The following is a 20,230-nucleotide window of genomic DNA, read 5'->3' as shown; positions in this document are numbered from 1 at the left end:
TGCACAGGAGGAGAAAGCTGGCCGCTTGCAGGGGCAGTGTCCCAGGGGTTAGAAAAAAGGAATTAAAGAACAGAACACATTGTTGCCAACGCCAGGGGCAAAACTCTCACTTCCTGTGTTCTGGTGCAAAACGCTGCTTTGTGGGGGAAGTGTCTCTCCAGGATCCATCTGGCCGGCTTGGGAGCAAGTCACCTTACCGTGATCTCAGCGTACAGGGAGGGAGGTGACGTGTTGGGAGTTGTGGTTTTCTGTGCTTGCCTTTTTCCTTCCGTGGTGTTTTATTAATTAAGGTGTCTTTTTTTTTTTAAGATTTTATTTATTTATTTATTTACCTTTAGAGGGGAAGGAGAGAGGGAGAGAAACATCAAATGTATGGTTGCCTTTTGTGCATCCCCTGCTGGGAGTTGGCCTGCAGGGAACCAGCCTGCAACCCAGGCATGTGCCCTGACTGGGAGTCGAACTGCGATCCTCTGGTTCGCAGGCCTGTGCTCAATCCACTGAGCTATACCAGCCAGGGCTATTAATTAAGTTTTTTAAGCACGGGTGACATACGCCGTTATGTTAGTTTCAGGTGCACCACACAGTGATTAGACATACACCTTGCAAAGCGACCACCCTGATAAGCCTGGCACCCACCTGACATCCTGTGGTTTCTTTGCAGCTCCATACACCATCATCACTTTCCCCTTCCTCTTCGCTGTCATGTTCGGAGACATGGGCCATGGCGTTCTGATGACCCTTTTCGCCGTATGGATGGTGTTGAGGGAGAGCCGGATCCTCTCCCAGAAGAATGAGAACGAGGTAAGTCACAGCCGCAGGAGACTGAAACTTTGCAATTTCTCAAGCATTCATTGTGAAAATTATGATCGGAAAGTCTTTTATCATGACTTTATGGAGAAATTATGTTCATTTTCACACTTAGAGAGGCCACGTGCCGTGAAAGTGAAGTTCGCGTTTGTGTTGTATTTTGGTCTTTGCTTCGGGCTCTCTGACCCGGGAGTGAGTAAAGCGCTGTGAGAGGGACGGTCGAGTGTCTTGTAAATGACATTGTCACAACTTAAGCTCCCACGAGCACACTTCGCTGACCTCTTCCTTCTGGTTCCCAGATGTTCAGCACTGTGTTCAGCGGACGGTACATTATCCTTTTGATGGGTATGTTCTCCATCTACACCGGCCTCATCTACAACGACTGCTTTTCCAAGTCTCTCAATATCTTCGGATCGTCCTGGAGCGTGCGGCCTATGTTCGCATCGAACTGGACGTAAGTTGCAAAAGAAGCTGAAAGTCAAAGCTCATTCCTGTCGTAGTCAGCTCTGTCTGTTTCCAAAGAGCGCGCCATCTCCTCGGGCGTCCCAGCCTGGGAAGACCTTCGCGGTCTGTCCAGCAGTCTCCAGGAACCGAGACCAGATTAGGACCATCGAGTCTGCTTACAAATTAAAAGCAGATTTTCTAAATCCCCGACGTGGCTGTATAGGTGTGTTTACATCTTTCATTGTTGTTATCGCTGGTCTCTTCTCCTCTCAGAGGCTAGTCCCTGCTCTTGTACTGAAGGGACGAGATGGCTGTAGTAGTTTGTTTGGGGATCAGTTTTTGGACCCAGTAGCTCCCCTCTGTGGATAAAAAACAAATGCGACTTTTCCTCCTGACGCGGCAGGGAAGAGACGCTTCAGGGGAACCCTACGCTCCAGCTGAACCCGACTGTCCCTGGAGTTTTCGGCGGGCCGTACCCTTTCGGCATCGACCCGGTAAGAGCGCTTCCTTCCTGTGTGCCCAACACTGAGACTTCGAATCGTGGCCCAGAAGTGAGAGAGTGAAAGTGAAGACAGGTGTTTGGTTTTTAGCTGACATCCTTTTGGAAAACCTTGGGTTGTCTGTCTGGTGTATTGGAAAGCCAGAGAAGACCCAAGTGCCTTGGGAGCCAAAATAATTCTTTCTGCACCAATTATCTCAGAGGTGACTGATAATAGTCAGACTCTGGGAGGAAGGATTTTCAGGACTCCTTCCCAGCTTATCTATTTAGGTTTTATTTTCCACATGGGTCTTAACAAAATAGAAATAGCTCTTCCCTATGGGTTTAGATTTCCATTCTTTTTTTTTAAGCTTTTTTTAAAATTTAATTTTTTAAATTTATCTCTAGAGGGGAAGGGGAGAGGGAAAGAAACATCAACACGTGGCTGCCTCTCATGCGTCCCCTGCTGGGAACTGGCCTGAAACCCAGGCATGTGCCCTGACTGGGAATCGAACCGCAATACTCTGGTTCGCAGGCCCACACTCAATTCACTGAGCCACACCAGCCAGGGCTAGACTTCCATTCTTATGTTTATATACTTATAAGAACTTATCCCAGAATATAATTATTTTTTCAAATACTTAGGCAAATAAAGTGTGATTAAATCTTTTGTTGTGTGTGCTTAAGAAAAGGGGGGGAGGGCAAACTGCAGAATAAGTGTTAGACAGTAAGGATTATAAAATTCCAGGGCAAAAACGTAATCATGGGCCACAAAGGTTTCTTGTTAAAATGGGGATTAATAGACTGCGAAGCAAAGTGTCATGGGTTCAGTTCCCAGTCAGGACACATGCCTGGGTTACGGGTCAGGTCCCCCGTAGGGGGCGCTCAAGAGGCCACCACACATTGACGTTTCTCTCCCTCCTTTCTCCTCTCTAAAAATAAATAAATGAAATATTTTAAAAAATAAAAGTAGATGGACCAACGGCACCACGGGGACATGATCAGCAAAACAGAGATTGTGGGAACATCTACAGATAAACAACCCAATTTCTTCGGCAAATGTTTTGTAAGAAATAAAAAATGAGGGCTGGAAGGAGGACCTACAGATTAGAGACATAAGAGCTGTATCAACATTCATGGCATATAGGTCGTATCTGGGACCCTACTTGGAATAAATGAGTTCATTTTAACGTTTTATTTATTTATTTATTTATTTATTTATTTATTTTAGAGAGAGGGGAAGGGAAGGAGAAAGAGAGGGAGGGAAACATCAATGTGTGGTTGCTTCTCATGTGTCACCTACTGGGGACTTGGCCTGCAACCCAGGCATGTGCCCTGACTGGGAATCGAACCAGCAACTCTTTGCTTCACAGGCCCGTGCTCAATCCACTGAGCCACCCAGCCAGGGCTAAATGAGTTAATTTTAAAAACTTGGACACAATCAGAGAAATTTGAATATTGGCTATATATTTCTTGATATTAAAGAATCATTGTTAACACTTTGGGGTATGGTAACAGTATTGTGGCCATGATTTTAAAAGGAGTCCTTACCTTCTAGAGATCCACCCTGAAATATTTACAGGTAAAGTGAAAGGACGTCTGGACTTCCCTTCACAGTAACCGGAGGTGGGGGTGGCGAGGGGGTGTGATGGGACGAGCCTGACCCAGAGTCGGCGAAGGGGTGGTAACTGCTGGAGCCAGGCGATGGGTGCACGGGAACTGTTATAGCACCCCTCCACTGACGTATATGTTTAGAATTTTCCATAATCTTTTTAAAACCCTATTTTTAAAAAAATGCCTGACTGGTTTTCCATTTGAGCACTCTTTGTGATACATTTCCGCTTTCTTGGGTTGTAACAGATTTGGAACATCGCCACCAACAAACTGACCTTCCTCAACTCCTTCAAGATGAAGATGTCTGTCATCCTCGGCATCATCCACATGTTGTTTGGGGTCGGCCTCAGCCTGTTCAACCACATGTGAGTTGCCCTGGTTCCGTCACAAGAACATGCACCGTTCAGACAATGCTTTTGCTCAAGAAATTTGTGACACTTTGGGGGAGGGATCAGTAGCTCAGAACCCCATTTTATGTATATAATTTTAAAGTGCTTTTAAGAAATCTCATGTTCTTAAATGAGATTTACCTAACATTATTTCCTTAGCAATTTAGAATTGCAGTAAAGATCACTGAAGGAACCTTGTATAATTTTCATCAGAATGAGTGAGGTTTTTTTCCCTTGATGTGTAATTCACATGAAATGATGAACTGTGTCTTGCAATGTACTAGCTTTTCCAGTCTCTCCTTCATGGGAGAATGCTGGGGATGGTACTGTTTGTGGTCCAGAGGCAGGGAAGTCGTAGTTAATTCTGCTTGTCTGTGTTGCCTCCAGTGCTTTCGGCTGTCGCTTCTTAAAGTGGTAAAGACAGAATTGAGGGTGCATTAGGAAAAATTTGAGTGAGGCTCCACTTGGTGTAGGCTTGACCCTGGGTCTGTTTGCTTTTCACATTTTCCCCTCTCTTCCTTTTTAGCTATTTTAGGAAGCCCCTGAATATCTACTTTGGATTTATTCCCGAAATAATCTTCATGACCTCTTTGTTTGGCTACTTGGTTATCCTTATTTTTTACAAGTGGACGGCCTATGACGCTCACTCATCCGAGGAAGCACCGAGCCTTCTGATCCATTTCATAAACATGTTCCTCTTTTCCTATGAGGACGATGAAAACTCAATGCTATACTCTGGACAGGTGCGTCAACCCAGAAGCGGACTGTCCTAGGTGTTACCCCAGGCCAAGAAGTAAGACGCTTCCGCGACCCTAAAAAACCTTTAAAAATCCCTTTCTGTAGAATTTGGCTTTCAGTTCATGCGTCCAGATCTAGATTCAGCCCATCCCCCTTACTGGGGAGGGTCTGCTCTCGATTTCTGCATGCAAAAAGGGTAGGATGATAACTCTCACCTGTGGGTTTCTGGGCTTCGCCACATCTCATCACTTTGAGAAACTGTGATGGTGTTATTCACAGATCAGTGGGAAAGTGCTGTTTGGGGGTTCATTCATGCTGGAGTTGCAAACTGCACGTTTGATTAATGTGCGATGCCTTGTCCTTCTTTGCAGAAAGGGGTTCAGTGTTTTCTGGTCGTGGTCGCCTTGCTCTGTGTACCGTGGATGCTACTGTTTAAGCCACTGATCCTTCGCCATCAGTATTTGAGGAAGAAGCATCTGGTAGGTGTATTTCTGTTGCTGAAAGTTACTAGATTTTTTTTTTAAGGTCAAGGCAGTTCCTCATTGGATCTGATGAATTGTGCGTACATCTACATACTCTTAAAATGCATTCCTGTCCTGTCCTAGCATGAGCACTGGACCCACTGAAATCAAAAAATTATGTTTCCGCTGCCCAGATATCTGGATTCGGCTTTGAGTAGCTCGGGTATAGAGAATAAGTTATACGTTTTTACCTCTCCTGGTCACCTCTTGCTTATTCTGTGCCCAGCAAAACCCAGGTCTGGATCTGTCCAGACGCAGCATCAGACACAGCGAGGCTGCAAGAGCCGCAGCCAGGGGACCCCGCTCGTGCGGTCTGCCTGGGCGACCACGGGGCTGACGCCGAGACATTTTCTTTTGAAATTAAGACTGTGATACTTTCCCCAACCAAACATCTGGGGAAAAGCTTTGGTTTGAAGCATGTTGTTTTTCTTTTTCTTTCCTTTTTTAAAAAGCAGCATACATACTTGTGTTTACTTAATGTATGTGTACACATGAATTCTATGTACACGCACACTTAAGTTGCCAAATGTTCATTGCCAGCTACGCAGCGATGCTTACTTACCACACTGGTAAAGCCCAAAAGATCTTTTTGCATGACTCTCATGTGGCTGTTAGATTATTGCTCCTGTTGGAGAGCAGCAGAGTTACAAGACCCCCCTTCTCCCTTTCTGACCATCTTCATCCTTCCATGTACCCTGCGTTCGTCTCCCCCTTCACGCCCTCCCTCTTTTGTTTCCTCCTCCTTTCCTCTTTTCTTCCGTCCACTATCAGGAAGGGCAACCAGTGGAGGCCCCAGTCAGCCCAACCCCGAGCCAACAGGGACTAGAGGCAGCAGCGGCTGCAACAGTGAGTGAACTCAAACCAATCACCGAGCACGTTTTGTTTAAAAGGTAGCAAACAGTGCAGCAGAATTCTTTTGACCTATATTGGGACATGTGTGCTCTGGGAAGGATGTCCTTGTTATTTATTGAGACAACAGAAGAGATTCCCCCTTCCCAGGGGTAGATTCTGATAACCATCTTTCCCATCGGTCTGCTACGTTCTGTCCAAATATGTCAGTTTGTGGAAACAAAGTGGCTGTCGTACCCTCTCCCAAGTCGCATCATCTTAATCCAAGATGGCAGCTCTTGGACTCCTCTGCTTTCATGTCTGTCTTTGGTGGCCGTGGATTGGATGATTTTTCAGCATGGAGCGAGAACACCTCTGTAATTCTTGAATTGATTTCCGACACTTAAAGTTCTCCTTCAGAATGACACCCGGACGTTTGGTCCGTGCGGCTGTGACGTAACCGTCTCTCCGGTGGGGGCTTATACACGTCTGCTTGTTTGTGACGAGCTCAGCAGCCCTCACGCCCTCAGCTGCTCCCGTGAGAGCCCCGTCTGGCCGTGTGTCTCGCGTGTACCGTTCGTCTGGTGTAAGGACCAGAGGCGTCCACCGTGCTGGTGTTTCCTTCTCCCCACTCCGACTGTTGTCCTTAAAAACATCTCTTAACCAAACATCCTACTATCAAACTAGTCCAAACTATTCTAGATCATGGATCTGTAAGATTTTTACATCTCGCCATCAATGAGTGCTCATGTACTATTGGGTCCTGGTAGCATACACTCCTTTCAAAGAACAGACAATATTTAGACGGATCACCATTTCTTTCATCAGGCGTTTCTGATCATTTGAAACTTAAGAAAACTACTGTGATCATCCTTCTAGAACTAGTCGAAGAGGGGTGATATTTTGGATCAGAAGATATTTTAATACTGCTGCTTAAAATCATTTTCAAGTAGGGACATACCTTCCCCTTTCCTATGAGAAATTTTTTACAAATACTTAAAGCCCACACGCGTCTGATCCATTTATTGGCATTTCCCCCCACGTGCTCTTCGTTCTGCTCGTCTCAGTGTTTTTAAAGGGTGCTTCTCGTGCGTCAGGCTTAATGCGTTTGAATCTGGCATCCTTTTCTTTCCAACTAGTCAAGTCTAAAGTCCCTAGCCTAGAAACCTGCACATTCACAGGGTCTTTGTAGCCCACTGGGTGGGGTTTTTGTTTTTGTTTGTTTGACAGCCAAGCATCTGGTGGGCGGTCTGAAGGCGTCAGGATGAGAGTTCCGTAACAGGGCCCTGGGCTTCTGGCCCCAAGAGCTGAGGATGTGAACACTGACCTGTTTCTGTTCTGTGCTGTGTCCTCTCGGTGGTCCGTGAGCTGTGTATCCCAGTTTAACTTTTTTTCTGTTTTCTGCTGGTGTGCATGTGTCCCTTTCCCCTTCCTGTAACTCTCATCCTCCACGTTCAGGAAGGGCAGTCATTACTATCAGGCTGGGAGGTTTAGCCTGGCTGCCCCTCGCCTTACCCTCTGGCTGGGGAGAGCTCAGGATGGGCCTCCTGCTTCAGGAGCCTTGGGGCCAGCCTCCCGTGCCCTCAGACCCACCCTGGGAGTCCTCTGCTGTCACTCCCGCTCTTTGTTGCCCTCTCAGCCCGCCTTCTGAGGGTTGTCGGGTGTACTGTGTGCGTGACCTGGAGGTGCCCAGGGCTTCTGCGGTTCCCAAACCTGGCTATACATCAGAATCACCTGGTGAACCTTGTATTTGCTTCCTGGCATATCAGAACAGGTTAGTAAGAGAAGAAATAAAAGTGGGAATATATCGGTGACCCAGACAATCTCCTCCTGACATTGAAAAGGAAATTTAAGGCAACAGGTGCGCTTGGTTAGAGAACGCAAATAAGGGAGCAGTTGAGATCTTGCTCCCCAGGATATGTCACCTGTTTGGCTCAAATAAAGTCTTATAAAAATTCGAAAAAAAATGCAGATAAAAGCAGGAAGTGTCCCTGTCCCCAGCACCCTTCTCCTTCTCAAGGAGAAGTATGCTTTCGAGTTTTTTCTGCATATGTCAGCTTAGATCTGCCATTGATACGCGTGTCTGTGTGCGGGCATATAGGCATTAAATGTTAGAGACACATTGGGAAAAAAGAAGAAAAAATAGGAAAAATAAAACACATAGGAGTCATGTTTAAACTGTATCTGTTCTGCCCCTTGATTTATGAGGCTGTTAAAAATTGAGTGTCTCCTAGAGGCGGTTTCACAGTGATTTTCTTTTTCACAGTTGCCCAGTGCTCCATAGGCTGTTCCGTTGGATACGCCAAAATTATGTGATCCCTTTCTCACTGATGGGCACGTTCACTGTTCCCAGTTCTTTGCTATTACAATGACAGTGCAGGGCGTGTCCTTGCCCTCGACAAAATGTCACAAGCCTGTTCCCCGAAGTGGGTGGGGTTGCTGCGTCTCAAAGGGCGCATGCATCTTCATTTTTGAAAGACAGTCAAAGTGATTCTACAGTCTGCCCTTGGGGAATTTTTTTAAAAGATTTTATTTATTTATCTTTAGAGGGGAAGAGAAGGAGAGAGGGAGAGAACTGGCAATGTATGGTTGCCTCTCGTGTGTCCCCTGCTGGGAACTGGCCTGCAACCCAGGCATGTGCCCTGACTGGGAATTGAACTGCGAGCCTTTGGTTTGCAGGCCCCAACTCAATCCACTGAGCTACACCAGCCAGGGCGAATTTTTTTTTTTTAAATACAGATTTCCCAGGCCCCACCCCGAACCTACTACATTCACACTTTCCTGGAGCAGCATTTGAGAATGTCTACTTACTGAAACGCAGAGTTTGTGGCGATTCTGATGCCGCGGCTTCTCTAACCAGCACGTGAGAACCGCGGCCCGAAGGGAGGGACCCTGCCCGCACTGGAGGCCCGGCGGTCCGTAACTGCAGGGCGGGCCACCGCACCTGCGCCCACGCTGTTGGTGCTGCTCACCCGGGAGGCCGCTCTGCGGGAGCGCCGGCTCCCTCTCTGGCCTTGTTTGGCCCCCAGACAGTAACCGTAGGAAGTGGGTCTCGGCCGTCTTTTAAGCCCCTCCCCTCCGTGGCAGGCTGAGCACAGATTGGTACCTGCCAGACTTGACCCCAATTCTGCCTGGTTTTCGTGCCCACAGGGCCCTTTTGCCTCAGTAAACCTGAGGCTTTCCCAATCAAGTTGATGCAGAAATTCTGGCTCTGGAGGCACCACTGAAAACTCTGCCTGAGAAGTGGGCAGAAGCAAACAGCCCGTCAGCATCTGCCCACGTGCCTGTGAAAGACTTGTTTTCACAGTCCAGAATCCTCTACCAAAAAAAGGGAGCCTTCGTTCTTTTTTCAGAACTTGGTATTCCCTAGTCACAAGCTTATACACATTAAGCCTTTTTTTCCTTCCCTGACCTAGGAAGCCCTTTGCTCCAGGGCAGAGACCCGCGCATTTTTGGGAGAGGTTGCGGGAACCCTTGGGGCTCCTGTCGAAAGCCTATCAGACCAGGTTACGACCGCCCTATCATTTGGCGCCCCTCCCTCTTAGAAAGCCTGCTCCTCAGTTCAGCTCCAGAAAAACTCAGGCCATCGAAGGCTTCACAGATAGAGCCCTGCCTGTTAGGAGAGTCTGTTCGTACCGAGCGTCCCTGCTGGCGCAGGCTTTGCAATGAGCAGTGACCACGGCGAGCTTGGAGTCTCTCCGTGCAGCAGGCAGAGCTGCACGCGTCCTCCCACCGGAAGCGGTGGTGCACGTGGCCGGGGCTGGGGCCGGGGTGGCGGTGGCCAGGGCGGGGACCATGGTCCATTTTGACTTAGCCAGTGGAACAGCGGGTTTCGATTTTGTTGTTAGTATANCCCTGCCTGTTAGGAGAGTCTGTTCGTACCGAGCGTCCCTGCTGGCGCAGGCTTTGCAATGAGCAGTGACCACGGCGAGCTTGGAGTCTCTCCGTGCAGCAGGCAGAGCTGCACGCATCCTCCCACCGGAAGCGGTGGTGCACGTGGCTGGGGCTGGGGCCGGGGTGGCGGTGGCCAGGGCGGGGACCATGGTCCATTTTGACTTAGCCAGTGGAACAGCGGGTTTCGATTTTGTTGTTAGTATATATGCTTTTCTGAGGTTTGTATGTACTAACCTTCGCCCTCCCCCCCCTCACAAAATGTCACATTAAAGCCCAGGCAAATTCTACTCTTTCTGTTCACGTGTGTAGGGAACTCTCAACTTTGGTGGGATCAGGGTGGGCAACGGACCGACAGAGGAGGATGCTGAGATTATTCAGCATGACCAGCTCTCCACCCATTCAGAAGATGCGGAAGAGGTAAGATGCAGTGGCCTGGGCCTCCTCTCCTTCTGTCCCTGGGTCAGCCCTCGTCTTGTGTCTCTACATGGCCTCGCTCCAGTCTTCTGCTTGAAACATGGAAATACTAACGCTAACAACGCTCAGCCCGCCTTCTCAACCTCGGGGCCGCACCGCTCCTCCCAGTGGGCCCCTGCTCCAACCCCCAGGTGCTGCCTGCAGAGCCTGCAGCCATTTTGTTCTGCCTTCGACTTTCCTGAATTCTGAGCTGCATGCAGAGCTCCATTGCTAACTACTCTCCCCGGGCACCAGGGCAGAATAGGCCGCCGAGGCCCAGCTCTCTGCGGCCACGCAGCCCACGTAGGCTGCATCCTCATCCCTTGCCCCTTCCAAGGATGGTTTCCGTTGGAACTGTAGTCCCTGTCACTTTTGAAGTCCTGTCCCACCGAGGTGCTCTTGTTGCAGGTATTTTACTGAGGCCTGTTCAGAATGTCACTTGCGTACTTTTTAGAGGGAGACTGAAAAAGCAAGTGCTAAGCTGTGCTTTCCCTAAATCTCCAAGCTCGGTTTTTGAACACACAGTCTCCGTGGCAACCACAAAGCCTCCGACCTTCGGAGTCTCATCCGTTCATTGTATTCTTTTCAAAGCAAACAGAACAGGAGTGAGGATGGGGCTTTTCCATCTGGCTGACCCCTCTTGCTATGTGTATGACGTGTTAAGAAAGAAACGGCAATAAGCGTGCTCACGCTCTAGACCCTGCTGGTTTTGCTTTCCGTGTGTGCCGAGGAGGCCCGCCCCCACCACGCTAGACCCCTTCAACACTCACAGTCCTCCCCCGAGAAGCGATCGGGAGTCTTGTGTTCGTGACTTGTGACCTTGCGTGTGCCCCAGCCCCCCACTAAGTGTCACTTTGTGTTTTCAAGCCTCCCGAGGACGAAGCGGTAAGAAACGCGCTGCTCTGCCTTCGTGTTTATCTGGGGCTCCTCTTCCCGTCCTTGTCATCCCTTTGCTGGGCCTGCTGCATCCGGGGGCCACACGCGGCACCCGCGCTCCCTGCATCTCACTGGCCATTTCTAACCCGTCGGTGAACCTGCGCTCTGAAAACGCTCATCTCCATTCACTGCATCTCATGTCGGTCACCTCTGTCTTTGTTTCATTGACTTCACTGATCTCATACCTCTGAGAGTGGCTTTGTAAGGAGCTACAAGTAATGTCTGCACCGGCATTCTTGAAGTGACTCACCCCCCTCAGGGGCTCAATCCCACTGGCTTCTGCCTGCCTCTCCTGCGTGCCACATTATGTGGGGTCTGTGTACGGTCGCTCTGCCACTGGGAGCAGCTGTCTCCTCCCTGACCCTCTGAGTGCTCATGACAAACCTCCCCCTCCCTCCCTGTCTGAGATGCAGCCAGCCTCTCTCTGCTGCCCTCATCAGCTTGCTGGTGCTTGAAGTGAGAACCGCTGCACCCTGGCTCAGGGTCGGCCCTGCCTCTGTGGGACCCAGGTGGGAGGTAGGCAGCTTTCAGAAGGAGGCCATGCCTCTTAGATGCATCCCAGAAAAAAGCAATGCATCTGCACGAAAGGAGTTCCTATTAAATCAGCCACACACGCAGCATAACAGCAGGGAGCAGAAGGAAAGCTGGCTAAATGTTCGGTCCATGTCGCAGGAGGCCTTCTGGCTCCGCAAGAATTCATTCAGTAACAGACGAGTTTGGAGCTGGGTTTTTAAAAGGCCATGCTGCACTGTTTGCATCTTCCTCTCCTGCCAAATTTCCCTCTAAAATGCTTAGACCCACGAACCCTTCCCTTTCCTGCCTTGCCTGGTCCTCTGCAAGGGGGCAGTGGGATGGGAAGGGGGCAATCTTTGCCGTTTGGTGTAGAAACAGACAGGGCTCGGCCGCCCGAAGGCTGGGAGGCTCCTGAGCCCGCATCCGGGAGCTTCGTGCGCCTCTGGACCGCCCACCGGTGCCCAGTCTCTGGCTGAGCTGCCTGGAAGGGCTGGGGGGCACGAGCTGCACATTAGCAAGGCACTCAGCCCTCTCCCAGTCACGTCACCTCCGACACTTCTGCTCTTTCTAGTGTCTTACTCACTGAGCACCCAGGTGTCATGGTCACTGTCAGAACAGCTCTTGTAGCCACGTCCCAGGGGGCTGGACATCCAAACAAGACAGACTGTAATTCAACTGTCCTAGTCGTCTCTGACACCCCCTCCCCACAGCTCCCTCAGGGGTTCTGTTTCTTGTGGCTTCCTAAGTAGACATAACACTTTATTGGGAACATACACAGTCGAGTTCTCTACGGCCAAGTCGGGTAGCTGTCACAGTTATCTAAAGATTTCAAACAAAACAGATTTTTTTAAAGCCTAGCCTGCTTCTTCTAGAGCTTCCCCATTTGGCTTGGCTGTGGAAACCCCCTGGCCCTAAGCGGGCCGTCCCTCCAGCCCAGGGGGAGCAGCAGTCCTCCCCCCCCTCCCCGCGGGGCACACAGTGCAGTGGCAGACCAGGGCCAGGGCAGTTGACCGGGAACCCTTTGAAGGCTGTGACGGCTCAGCCAGGGTCAGGGGCCCCTCCCTCCTGAGTCACCTCACCATCGTGTTCATCCCACCCACCCATTCATCCACCCTGCACGCATCAAGCTGTTTAATGAGGTGGAAACTGAAAGGAGAAAAACATAGCCCTTGCCCTCACGGAACTCCCAGACAAATTGAGGGGACCGTCTCGATGACAGACAGACGCTGTGACCCAAGCGTGCCCGGGATGCTGTGGCAACACAGAAGGAGGGCAGCTGGAAAACACGGGCATCGGGGCAGGGAGAGGAGGTCAGGAAAGGGTTCCCTGGGGGGGTGTTGCTCCTGCTCCAGCAGGAGGCTCTGGAGGGAGGAGGGGATGCAGAACCGTCCGATAGTCACTGCAAAGACGCAGAGGCCTGCAGGCTTCAGGGCTGGCCGGTAGGCAGGTGTCCAGCCTGGCTGAAGCCCAGAGTCGGGCTTTGGGGAGCTGGTGAGCGGTGAGACTGGAGGTTGGTAGCAATGAGTCATAGGTGGTTTGGACAACAAGGAGCCATTAGGTGTCACTGGAAGTGACAATAAATGTGCCCTAGTGGGGAGAGGGGACAGTCGAGGCAGGGGGACAGCCCATCTGCTATGAGCCAGGAAAGAACTGTGAGGCCTGGAGTGAAGGCCTGGACAGGTAGGGACCCACAGGAGACTAAGGAAGTGAAGGCTACAGGCCCCAGTGCTTTGACGGATGCTGGCAGTCAACAGTGACTGCCAGGCTTGGGTTCCTGGGAGGTGGGCAGTGACACTGTTCGGCACGGGGCGTGAACTGGAGGTAGGTCTCGGTGGGGTCAGAGGACAGCAATGACCTAGTTTTGCCTGGGGGCTTTGAGCTGAATGCCGGTGGTGCGTCGGGTGGCCATGAAGCACAGCCAGCTGGGAACGGGGGATGTGGGAACGGAGGTGCCCATTTGGGAGTCACTCCTGGGGGCGCCTCGGAGCTGCAAGTGGCAGTGCGACAGGATAGATGTCAGGCCTGAGGCCGGGCCTCCCACATTTTAGGAAGAACCAAGATGGAGATGGGAGGGACCTCCAGAGGAATAGGAGGAAAACGCAGGGGAGGTGAGTGTCCCCAGAGGGAGGAGGAAAAGGCGACAGAAGCAGACACTTTGGAGGCTCTGTCAGGACACAGAATGGACCTTGTGCTGGGAGGTCAGGGCCAGCGGCTGAGCAGGCCCATTCGTGAGGTGTGGAGGGCGGAGGCCAGGATGCAGCGGTAATGGGGCACGGAGACGGGGGTCTGCAGCGGTTCAGGGTCATGGCCGATGCCTCGGGATGTCTGAGTGACAGACTCCCTGAAGACTCACCCCTTACCTTCCCCCATCACACAGAAGACTTGCCCAAGGTTATAAAGCACGCAGTTAAAAGTGAAGGACAGGAGAAAGTCCGGGCAATGCCTGGAGGGGAAGCTTCCTCATCCTTCCTTTTTTTTTTTGTGGGAGGAACTGGAGGTGGGATAAAAATGCAGGGCGTGGCTGGCCTTAAGAGAACTCAGCACTCACTGCTCTTGGAGAGTTCTTGGGAGTCAAGCCCTGGGCTCCTTGAAGCAGGGGGCCTCTCCTTCCTCTGAACATGGGTTTTGGGGTGACAGGCAGCACTGTTGGGGTTGAGGAGCTGGGGTTACCCTAATTTTCGGAGTCACGAGGTGGCTTGATGAGCTTGTTCCGGAAGGAAAGCCCTGGGGTGCTCTGGGGATCCCTAGAGGTGAGAGAAATGAGGCGGCCGGTCAAAGACTGTGCCTTGGAGCAGGTCCCTCTGCCCACTGGCCACACCCTGGAGGTCAGGGCTGTGGGCCTTGCCCAACCCAGTCCCTCCTCTCGTCCTGCCCTCCCCTGACTCCCCAGGCAGTTCTGGTATGAGGCCTTTGGGTGTGGAGTCATGTGAGTCTTGAAAGAAACTAGTAAAAAATAGACTCTGACCCGAGGGCAGGGCAGGGCAGGCCGGGGAGGCCTGCTGGGCAGCTGCCCTCTGCCCACTGGGGGTCTGGGCCAGGCTATGGGGAGGGGCCCTGGGAACAGAACAACCTCTGGTTCTCTAGCGGCCGTGGGTCTCCCCGCCGCCCCCGCCCCCAGAGAGCAAGAGGCCAGAGATGCCCCTGGTGCTTCCAGAGCATCTGTGTTCCCCAGCTGTGCGTGGGGCAGCCCTGAATATGAGCTCCCGAAGCCTGCTCCAGCCCTGCCCCTTTACTCTGGAAAGAATGGGAAACTGGGAGAAAGGGAGTGTGAGGAAAACAGAAACGCCATCCAATATAGCAGGGGCGTCAAACTCGTGTTCACCAAGGGCCACATCAGCCTGTGGCGGCCTTCACAGGGCCCAATGTAGAGCTCCTTGCCCCTAGTTAAGGAGCAGTCACATTTACACAGTCCTAAAATTTCATCAGGCCCTTTGAAGGCAACTGTCAGGCCAATGTGGCCCCGGGTGAACACGAGTTTGACGCCCTGCCATAGACAGTCTGCCCGGGCTTAATAAACTGTCCAAGTAGCAGTCAGCAAAAGTTTTGCTAACATTTCCCTGTGTCATTTCTTCAGAAGTCACAAAAAAGGAAAAAGAGAAAAGAAAAACCTTGCTCCCAACAGTGTGTAAAATAATTGAGTGAAGGGACTGTAGAGGTTTGGGGCCTCGCAGCGAGAGGGCCCTTTCTGCGGCACCCACAGCGGGCGCTTCCCCTTCCCTGGGCGCCCTCGGGTGGGAGTCAGCTAGGGCAGCGCGGGAGTCCAGACGGTCGTCTTTGAGCACTGTCGACTTCCACACACACTCTGCTTAAGCTCACGGCCTAGCAGGGAGAAAAAACAAATGTGCTGGGAAGACTCTCAGGAAGACATAGTTCATTAAAATGCAGTGTATCGAGGGGAGCGGAAGTGTCCCAGTCGGGGTCCAAGCCAGGCAGGCTTTCTGGGGACGGCATAGTTGATGTCACCATCCGAGTCCAATGCTGGGGGCTTCGGGCCAGTGGAGCCCGAAGCGCCACCTGGCCACAACCCAGACTTCCTCACACCCCTCCAGCCTTACCCCTCCTGTCTGGTTTCCTCCACTGCAGTTCAACTTCGGAGACACCATGGTCCACCAGGCCATCCACACCATTGAGTTCTGCCTGGGCTGCATCTCCAACACCGCCTCCTACCTGCGGCTCTGGGCGCTCAGCCTCGCTCATGCACGTGAGTGTGTTTCAGGCAGAAACCGGTGGTTGCCCCCCGCCCCCTTCTCTGGGCACGCTCCGGTGGCGGGGTGGGGGTGGGGCTGAAAGAGAGTGGAAATTACGCAAAGGTTCTGGGGTTGTTATTCAGACCCCAAAGTGCAGACAGAGTGATGTCCGGATGGCAGAATCGGTGCTTTTGCCAGGTTAGCGATGCACTGTGGTCCCACCGAGGTCGTGGGAAGCCAGGATGCAAGGCGCGCTGTAGGCGAGGGGTGGCCGAGTGAAGTGCAAGGTCCACAGGGTGTCTGCCCAAGTGACCTGATGCCGTGTCTCTCTGCCCTGCCCCCAGAGCTGTCTGAGGTGCTCTGGACCATGGTGATCCACAATGGCCTGAACGTGGAGAGCTTGGCGGGGAGCATGATGCTGTTCTTCATCTTCGCCGCCTTTGCCACCCTGACCGTGGCCATCCTCCTGATCATGGAGGGCCTCTCCGCCTTCCTCCACGCGCTGCGGCTGCACTGGTGAGGGGAAGGGAGGGGTGGTGGGGAGGGGGGGCGGCTGTGTGGCAGGGACGTGTCCTTGGCTGCACTGAGGGCAGCTTTGCTCCTGTACGGAATCCAGAGACACTAGGAAGTGTCTGCTTTCACATCATCACAGCCAAGGACCTATCTTAGGCATGAGCTTCAGGAAGTGCCCAAAGACAAGCCCGGCTCACTTTTCACAGCCTCCAGTGGGCATTATCGACCCCCCTCCCTGCCTTCCCGGCATTTCCCTGCGCTCTTGATGATAGCCTAGGAGATCTGCTGAGGTTTTACTTGGTGTATGTTTGTTTGGGTTTTTTTCTTGCTCTGGCATAGAACTTTCTCCTGTCTTCAGAGCAGTGAAAGCAGCTCTGGATTCTAAGCCCAGGGAAGTGCTAGAGCACAGTGTGCCCCAGGTTTGTCCCATTCCTGTCCCCGCACCTGTGTCTTTGAGTAGGACCCCCGGCAGCTTGGCATGGGTGGCGGATTCCCACTTTCTTAGCTGTGTCTCAGTGCCCCAAAGCCGCTTCAGGGTGAGGGGCAGGTCTGTTTGTTTTCTCTGACATGGTCTGTGGCTGTGAATGGCCCTGCATGGATGGGGAGAGGTCAGCCCAGGGAGTGGGAGAGCTCAAGGCTGGGCCGGGCTGTGACCTGTGACCTCCAAGCAGGGTTGCCAGATTCAGCACATACAATTACAGGACGCCCAGTTAAATTGGAACCTCAGATCAACAACAGATAGTTTGTCCTTGGAGTTTAAGTATTTTCCAGGTGTGCACGGGGTGCCCTCACACTGCAGCTGTGTATCTAGCGGCTTCTCTGCCGCCTCGTCTCCGTTTCCTCCTTTATGCTGTGATTCCCCCTTTTGGGGTCTCAACCCCCAGTGATTCTGGAAGCTCTGGACCCTCTCTCCAGAGAAACACCCCCCGCAGTCTGCATACGCACAGTTTTACCAGTTTAGGGGTTTCCCAACTCACTGACCTGACCTTAGAAACCCCTAGATGAGGTGATCTGTGGTTTTAATGATGATCTCAGGGTCAGAAGAGGGGTTCAAAAGTCTCTATCCATCACTAATCCAAACCCGGGGAAAACGCAGAATCTGAACCTGAGAAACTTCTTCCTGCACCCCTAAAATCGATTTTTCTCCTGGCGCCCTTACAGCTGAGCCTTGCAAAGGTTCAGCTGTTCGTTCTAAATCACAGAGGAGCAACGTGAGGCGTGTCAGGGGAGAGGGGCTGGGACTCAGCCTTCCCCCAAAAGCTCCCGGCCTGCGGCACCAGCACCTGTGGCTTTCTCAGTGCCAGGCCCCCTCCCCTTCTTCCTCCACCCGCCTGGGGGTTGTTTTCTGTTCAGCCCGGAGGCTGGCTGCTCCCTGCTCTCAGCTTATCTGCGCGTTCGCCCCAGCACACTTCCTCGGCCACAGCCGCTCCAGGGGGAGGGGGACCGTCCCTGCAGCCAGCCTGCGGTGACTCACTTTTTCTTGTGCTCTTGGCTTCCTTCCTTTCCCGGTCACTTCTCTGTCTCCTGAGCCCTGGGGCTGCGGGACCAGTTATCACCCCACTTTGATCCCAGGTGGGACGGGGTGGAGGGCAGCGAGGTGCTGGGTCCACCACGGTGTGGGGCAGGGAGCCTGGGCAAGGGCGAGGTCACGTTCTGTTGCGGGAAGCGTTACCTCCTCCGCAGGCTCACCTGTGGTCTCCCAGTGAAGGTGTCTTCCCTCGTCCTCGCAAGTGAGCCGAGGAAGTGGCCTGTGAAGGGAGAGCCGGCTGCAGAACCAGGCCTGCCTGGTGGGAAAGCCCGGCTCTGCCCGCGGTGCCGGCGGCCTGAGGAAGCAGGCACCCGGCTCTCTGAGCCGCCCGCCCTCTCGTGGGTCGAGAGAGGCAGCGTCACGGCCACAGAGTCCCCGCGATCGAACTCGACCTGCCCTGCCCACCAGGCAACTCGCCCCGCGCCTGGCACAGCGCGCGCTGCTGGTCTAGCGCAGGTCACGGCTGCCCCGCCCAGAGGTGGGGGGCCCTGTGCAGAGGGCGCCTGGCCGTGGTGACCGGTAGAGAAACTGCGTTCAGTCTGTTTAGAGAGAGGGGAGACCCCCGGCTGGTGGGAGGGAGGGGGCTCGTCCTGTCCCCTCCACGGACAGGAAGGGAATGAAACCGGTGCTCGTGCACCCCCTGCTGGCCGGACGCGGGTGTGCGCCGGGGAGGCCCGGCCCGCTCGTCCCGGGACGCACTTGGGGCCGTGGCCATCTTGTGAGGCCTGGGAGCAGCTGGCCCTGCTGAAAATGGCTGCGGGGACACGGTTTCTGTTTCTCCTGGTGTCCAGCCTGGACGTCTTTGTACCTGTCCCCTGACCCCTGGTGTTTGGCTGGGGTTCCCTGATTCTGACACAAAGGCTGCCCCATTGTACAGGTTCTGGGTCTCTTCTGTGGGCACAAGAAGAAAAACCTATGATTCGATAACGAATACAAACCACTAGTCTGAGACCCATGCAGGGTCAGGAGGAGGTGGGTGCCCTTTGAAAACAGCAGTGGGCAGGTCAGCACACCGGCCTGCTAGTTCTGTCCTGCTGAGCTGCCCTTCTCTGTTCTCCCACAACCACCTTCAGTGGGCGAGCTCTCCTGCCTCCCTAATTAGCTGTCTTGTCTTCTCCGGAACAGGCAAGAGCAGGGATAGGATGAGCAGTTACAATGTTGCCAGACCAGGGGTCCAGGGCCCACCGGGGTGTGTGGGTCTTTGACTTCGTGCAGGGAAGACTTCACGAGTTCAGGTGCCTGTGAGGACATGTTTACTAAAGCTGGGGACAGAAACACAGGGACGGCTGAGCGTGGAAGAAGCAACAGGAGATCGTGGGCGGGGCTGCCTTGGCTCACTGGGAAGTCAGAACAGGGGGCCTTGGGGACAGGTTCAGGGGGTCAGCCGGGGGCGAGCTGCTGCTGCTGCTGCATTGCTGTCCTGGTTGCAAGTCCCTCTGAGTCCAGGAGACGCGCCTGTGAGGGAAGAGGAAAAGAAGGGCGAGTGCGTGGCCCTGGGTCCTTTGTCTCAAGGCTTTTATGGCTTTTCTCTCTCTCTTGCAGGCTGGAACCTTAGGGGAGGTCTGAGGGGAGGGTTCCAGTAGAACATTCCTCGGTTTTCTGCACTCTTCCAGGGTCCTGGTCTCCACTGATTAGTCAGTGACAGGCAGGGGGTCTTTAGTCTTTATAGTTAGTCCTGGCATCGCCCACCTGGTTTTGCTGCTTTTCTGGGCCTGGAGCTGACACAAAACTGACACCTAGATGTCATCTCCAGGGAAGTGACTCTGTATCCGGCTGTAAATTGCCCCTCCAGTTTGTTCAGCCATCTGCCTCGGTTTCCCCCTTCCACTTGTCCTGGCTTACTGGCCTGTCTCATTAACCGTGGACACCAAGCTGATTTTAGCTAGGGGACTGTGGCCCCATGGCCTACCTCCTCATCTAGCAGAGTCCACATATGTGGAGGTGTGCACACCTGCACGCCCAGGGAGGTCGATGGCTGATGGGGCGGAACCGGGCCCAGTGTGTTGGGAGGAACGCAGTGGTGCCTCCACAGACGCCGGGGCACCCGCAAGTGCATGGCTGCCCCTGGAGAAGTGAGGAGGCCTGAAATGGGGCCCTGGCCAGACATCACAGTCGGACACTCGGGCCATCAGATGGGCACGTGTTCCCCGCCCTGTGCTGCTCTGCAAGTGACAGAAAGGACCAGAGAAGCAGCCTGGCCTTGAATCCTCTTTCTAAAACCACGTCCCCCCCAGTCACACCTCTGCCAGGAAAGGGAAGAGGGCCCGGAACTCCTTCCCCTGCACCCCCTCAAGGAAACAAGGTTTCCTCTTACACAGCAGGGGCCATCTCTCTGGGGCTCCCAGTCATCCTCTAGGCCACTGGGTGGCCTTTGCCAGGTGCTACAG

The 20,230-nt window shown here is 53.1% G+C and overlaps 1 protein-coding gene across 4 annotated transcripts in view; it reads left to right on the top strand.

The window, feature by feature from the left end:
- The window catches only part of ATP6V0A1 (ATPase H+ transporting V0 subunit a1), a 49,532-nt gene that overhangs the window by 25,665 nt on the left and 3,637 nt on the right, over positions 1-20,230 (top strand). For 2 of the 4 annotated variants that reach the window (XM_037033411.1, XM_037033409.1), the window contains exons 12-21: positions 662-801; positions 1,107-1,261; positions 1,655-1,745; positions 3,590-3,708; positions 4,259-4,475; positions 4,842-4,949; positions 10,023-10,130; positions 11,034-11,051; positions 15,699-15,816; positions 16,147-16,318. In XM_037033411.1, the coding sequence (XP_036889306.1) occupies positions 662-801; positions 1,107-1,261; positions 1,655-1,745; positions 3,590-3,708; positions 4,259-4,475; positions 4,842-4,949; positions 10,023-10,130; positions 11,034-11,051; positions 15,699-15,816; positions 16,147-16,318 (1,246 nt within the window). The remainder of the gene's footprint in view (positions 1-661; positions 802-1,106; positions 1,262-1,654; positions 1,746-3,589; positions 3,709-4,258; positions 4,476-4,841; positions 4,950-10,022; positions 10,131-11,033; positions 11,052-15,698; positions 15,817-16,146; positions 16,319-20,230) is intronic. The other 2 variants (XM_037033412.1, XM_037033410.1) reach the window with 1 other exon arrangement.

Source organism: Sturnira hondurensis, unplaced genomic scaffold (genome assembly GCF_014824575.4).
Source record: "Sturnira hondurensis isolate 20B ecotype Veracruz unplaced genomic scaffold, ASM1482457v3 Scaffold0021632, whole genome shotgun sequence".
Lineage (NCBI taxonomy): Eukaryota > Metazoa > Chordata > Mammalia > Chiroptera > Phyllostomidae > Sturnira > Sturnira hondurensis.
The sequence above is the reverse complement of the archived record's forward strand: the minus strand, read 5'-3'. Positions and strand labels throughout refer to the sequence as shown.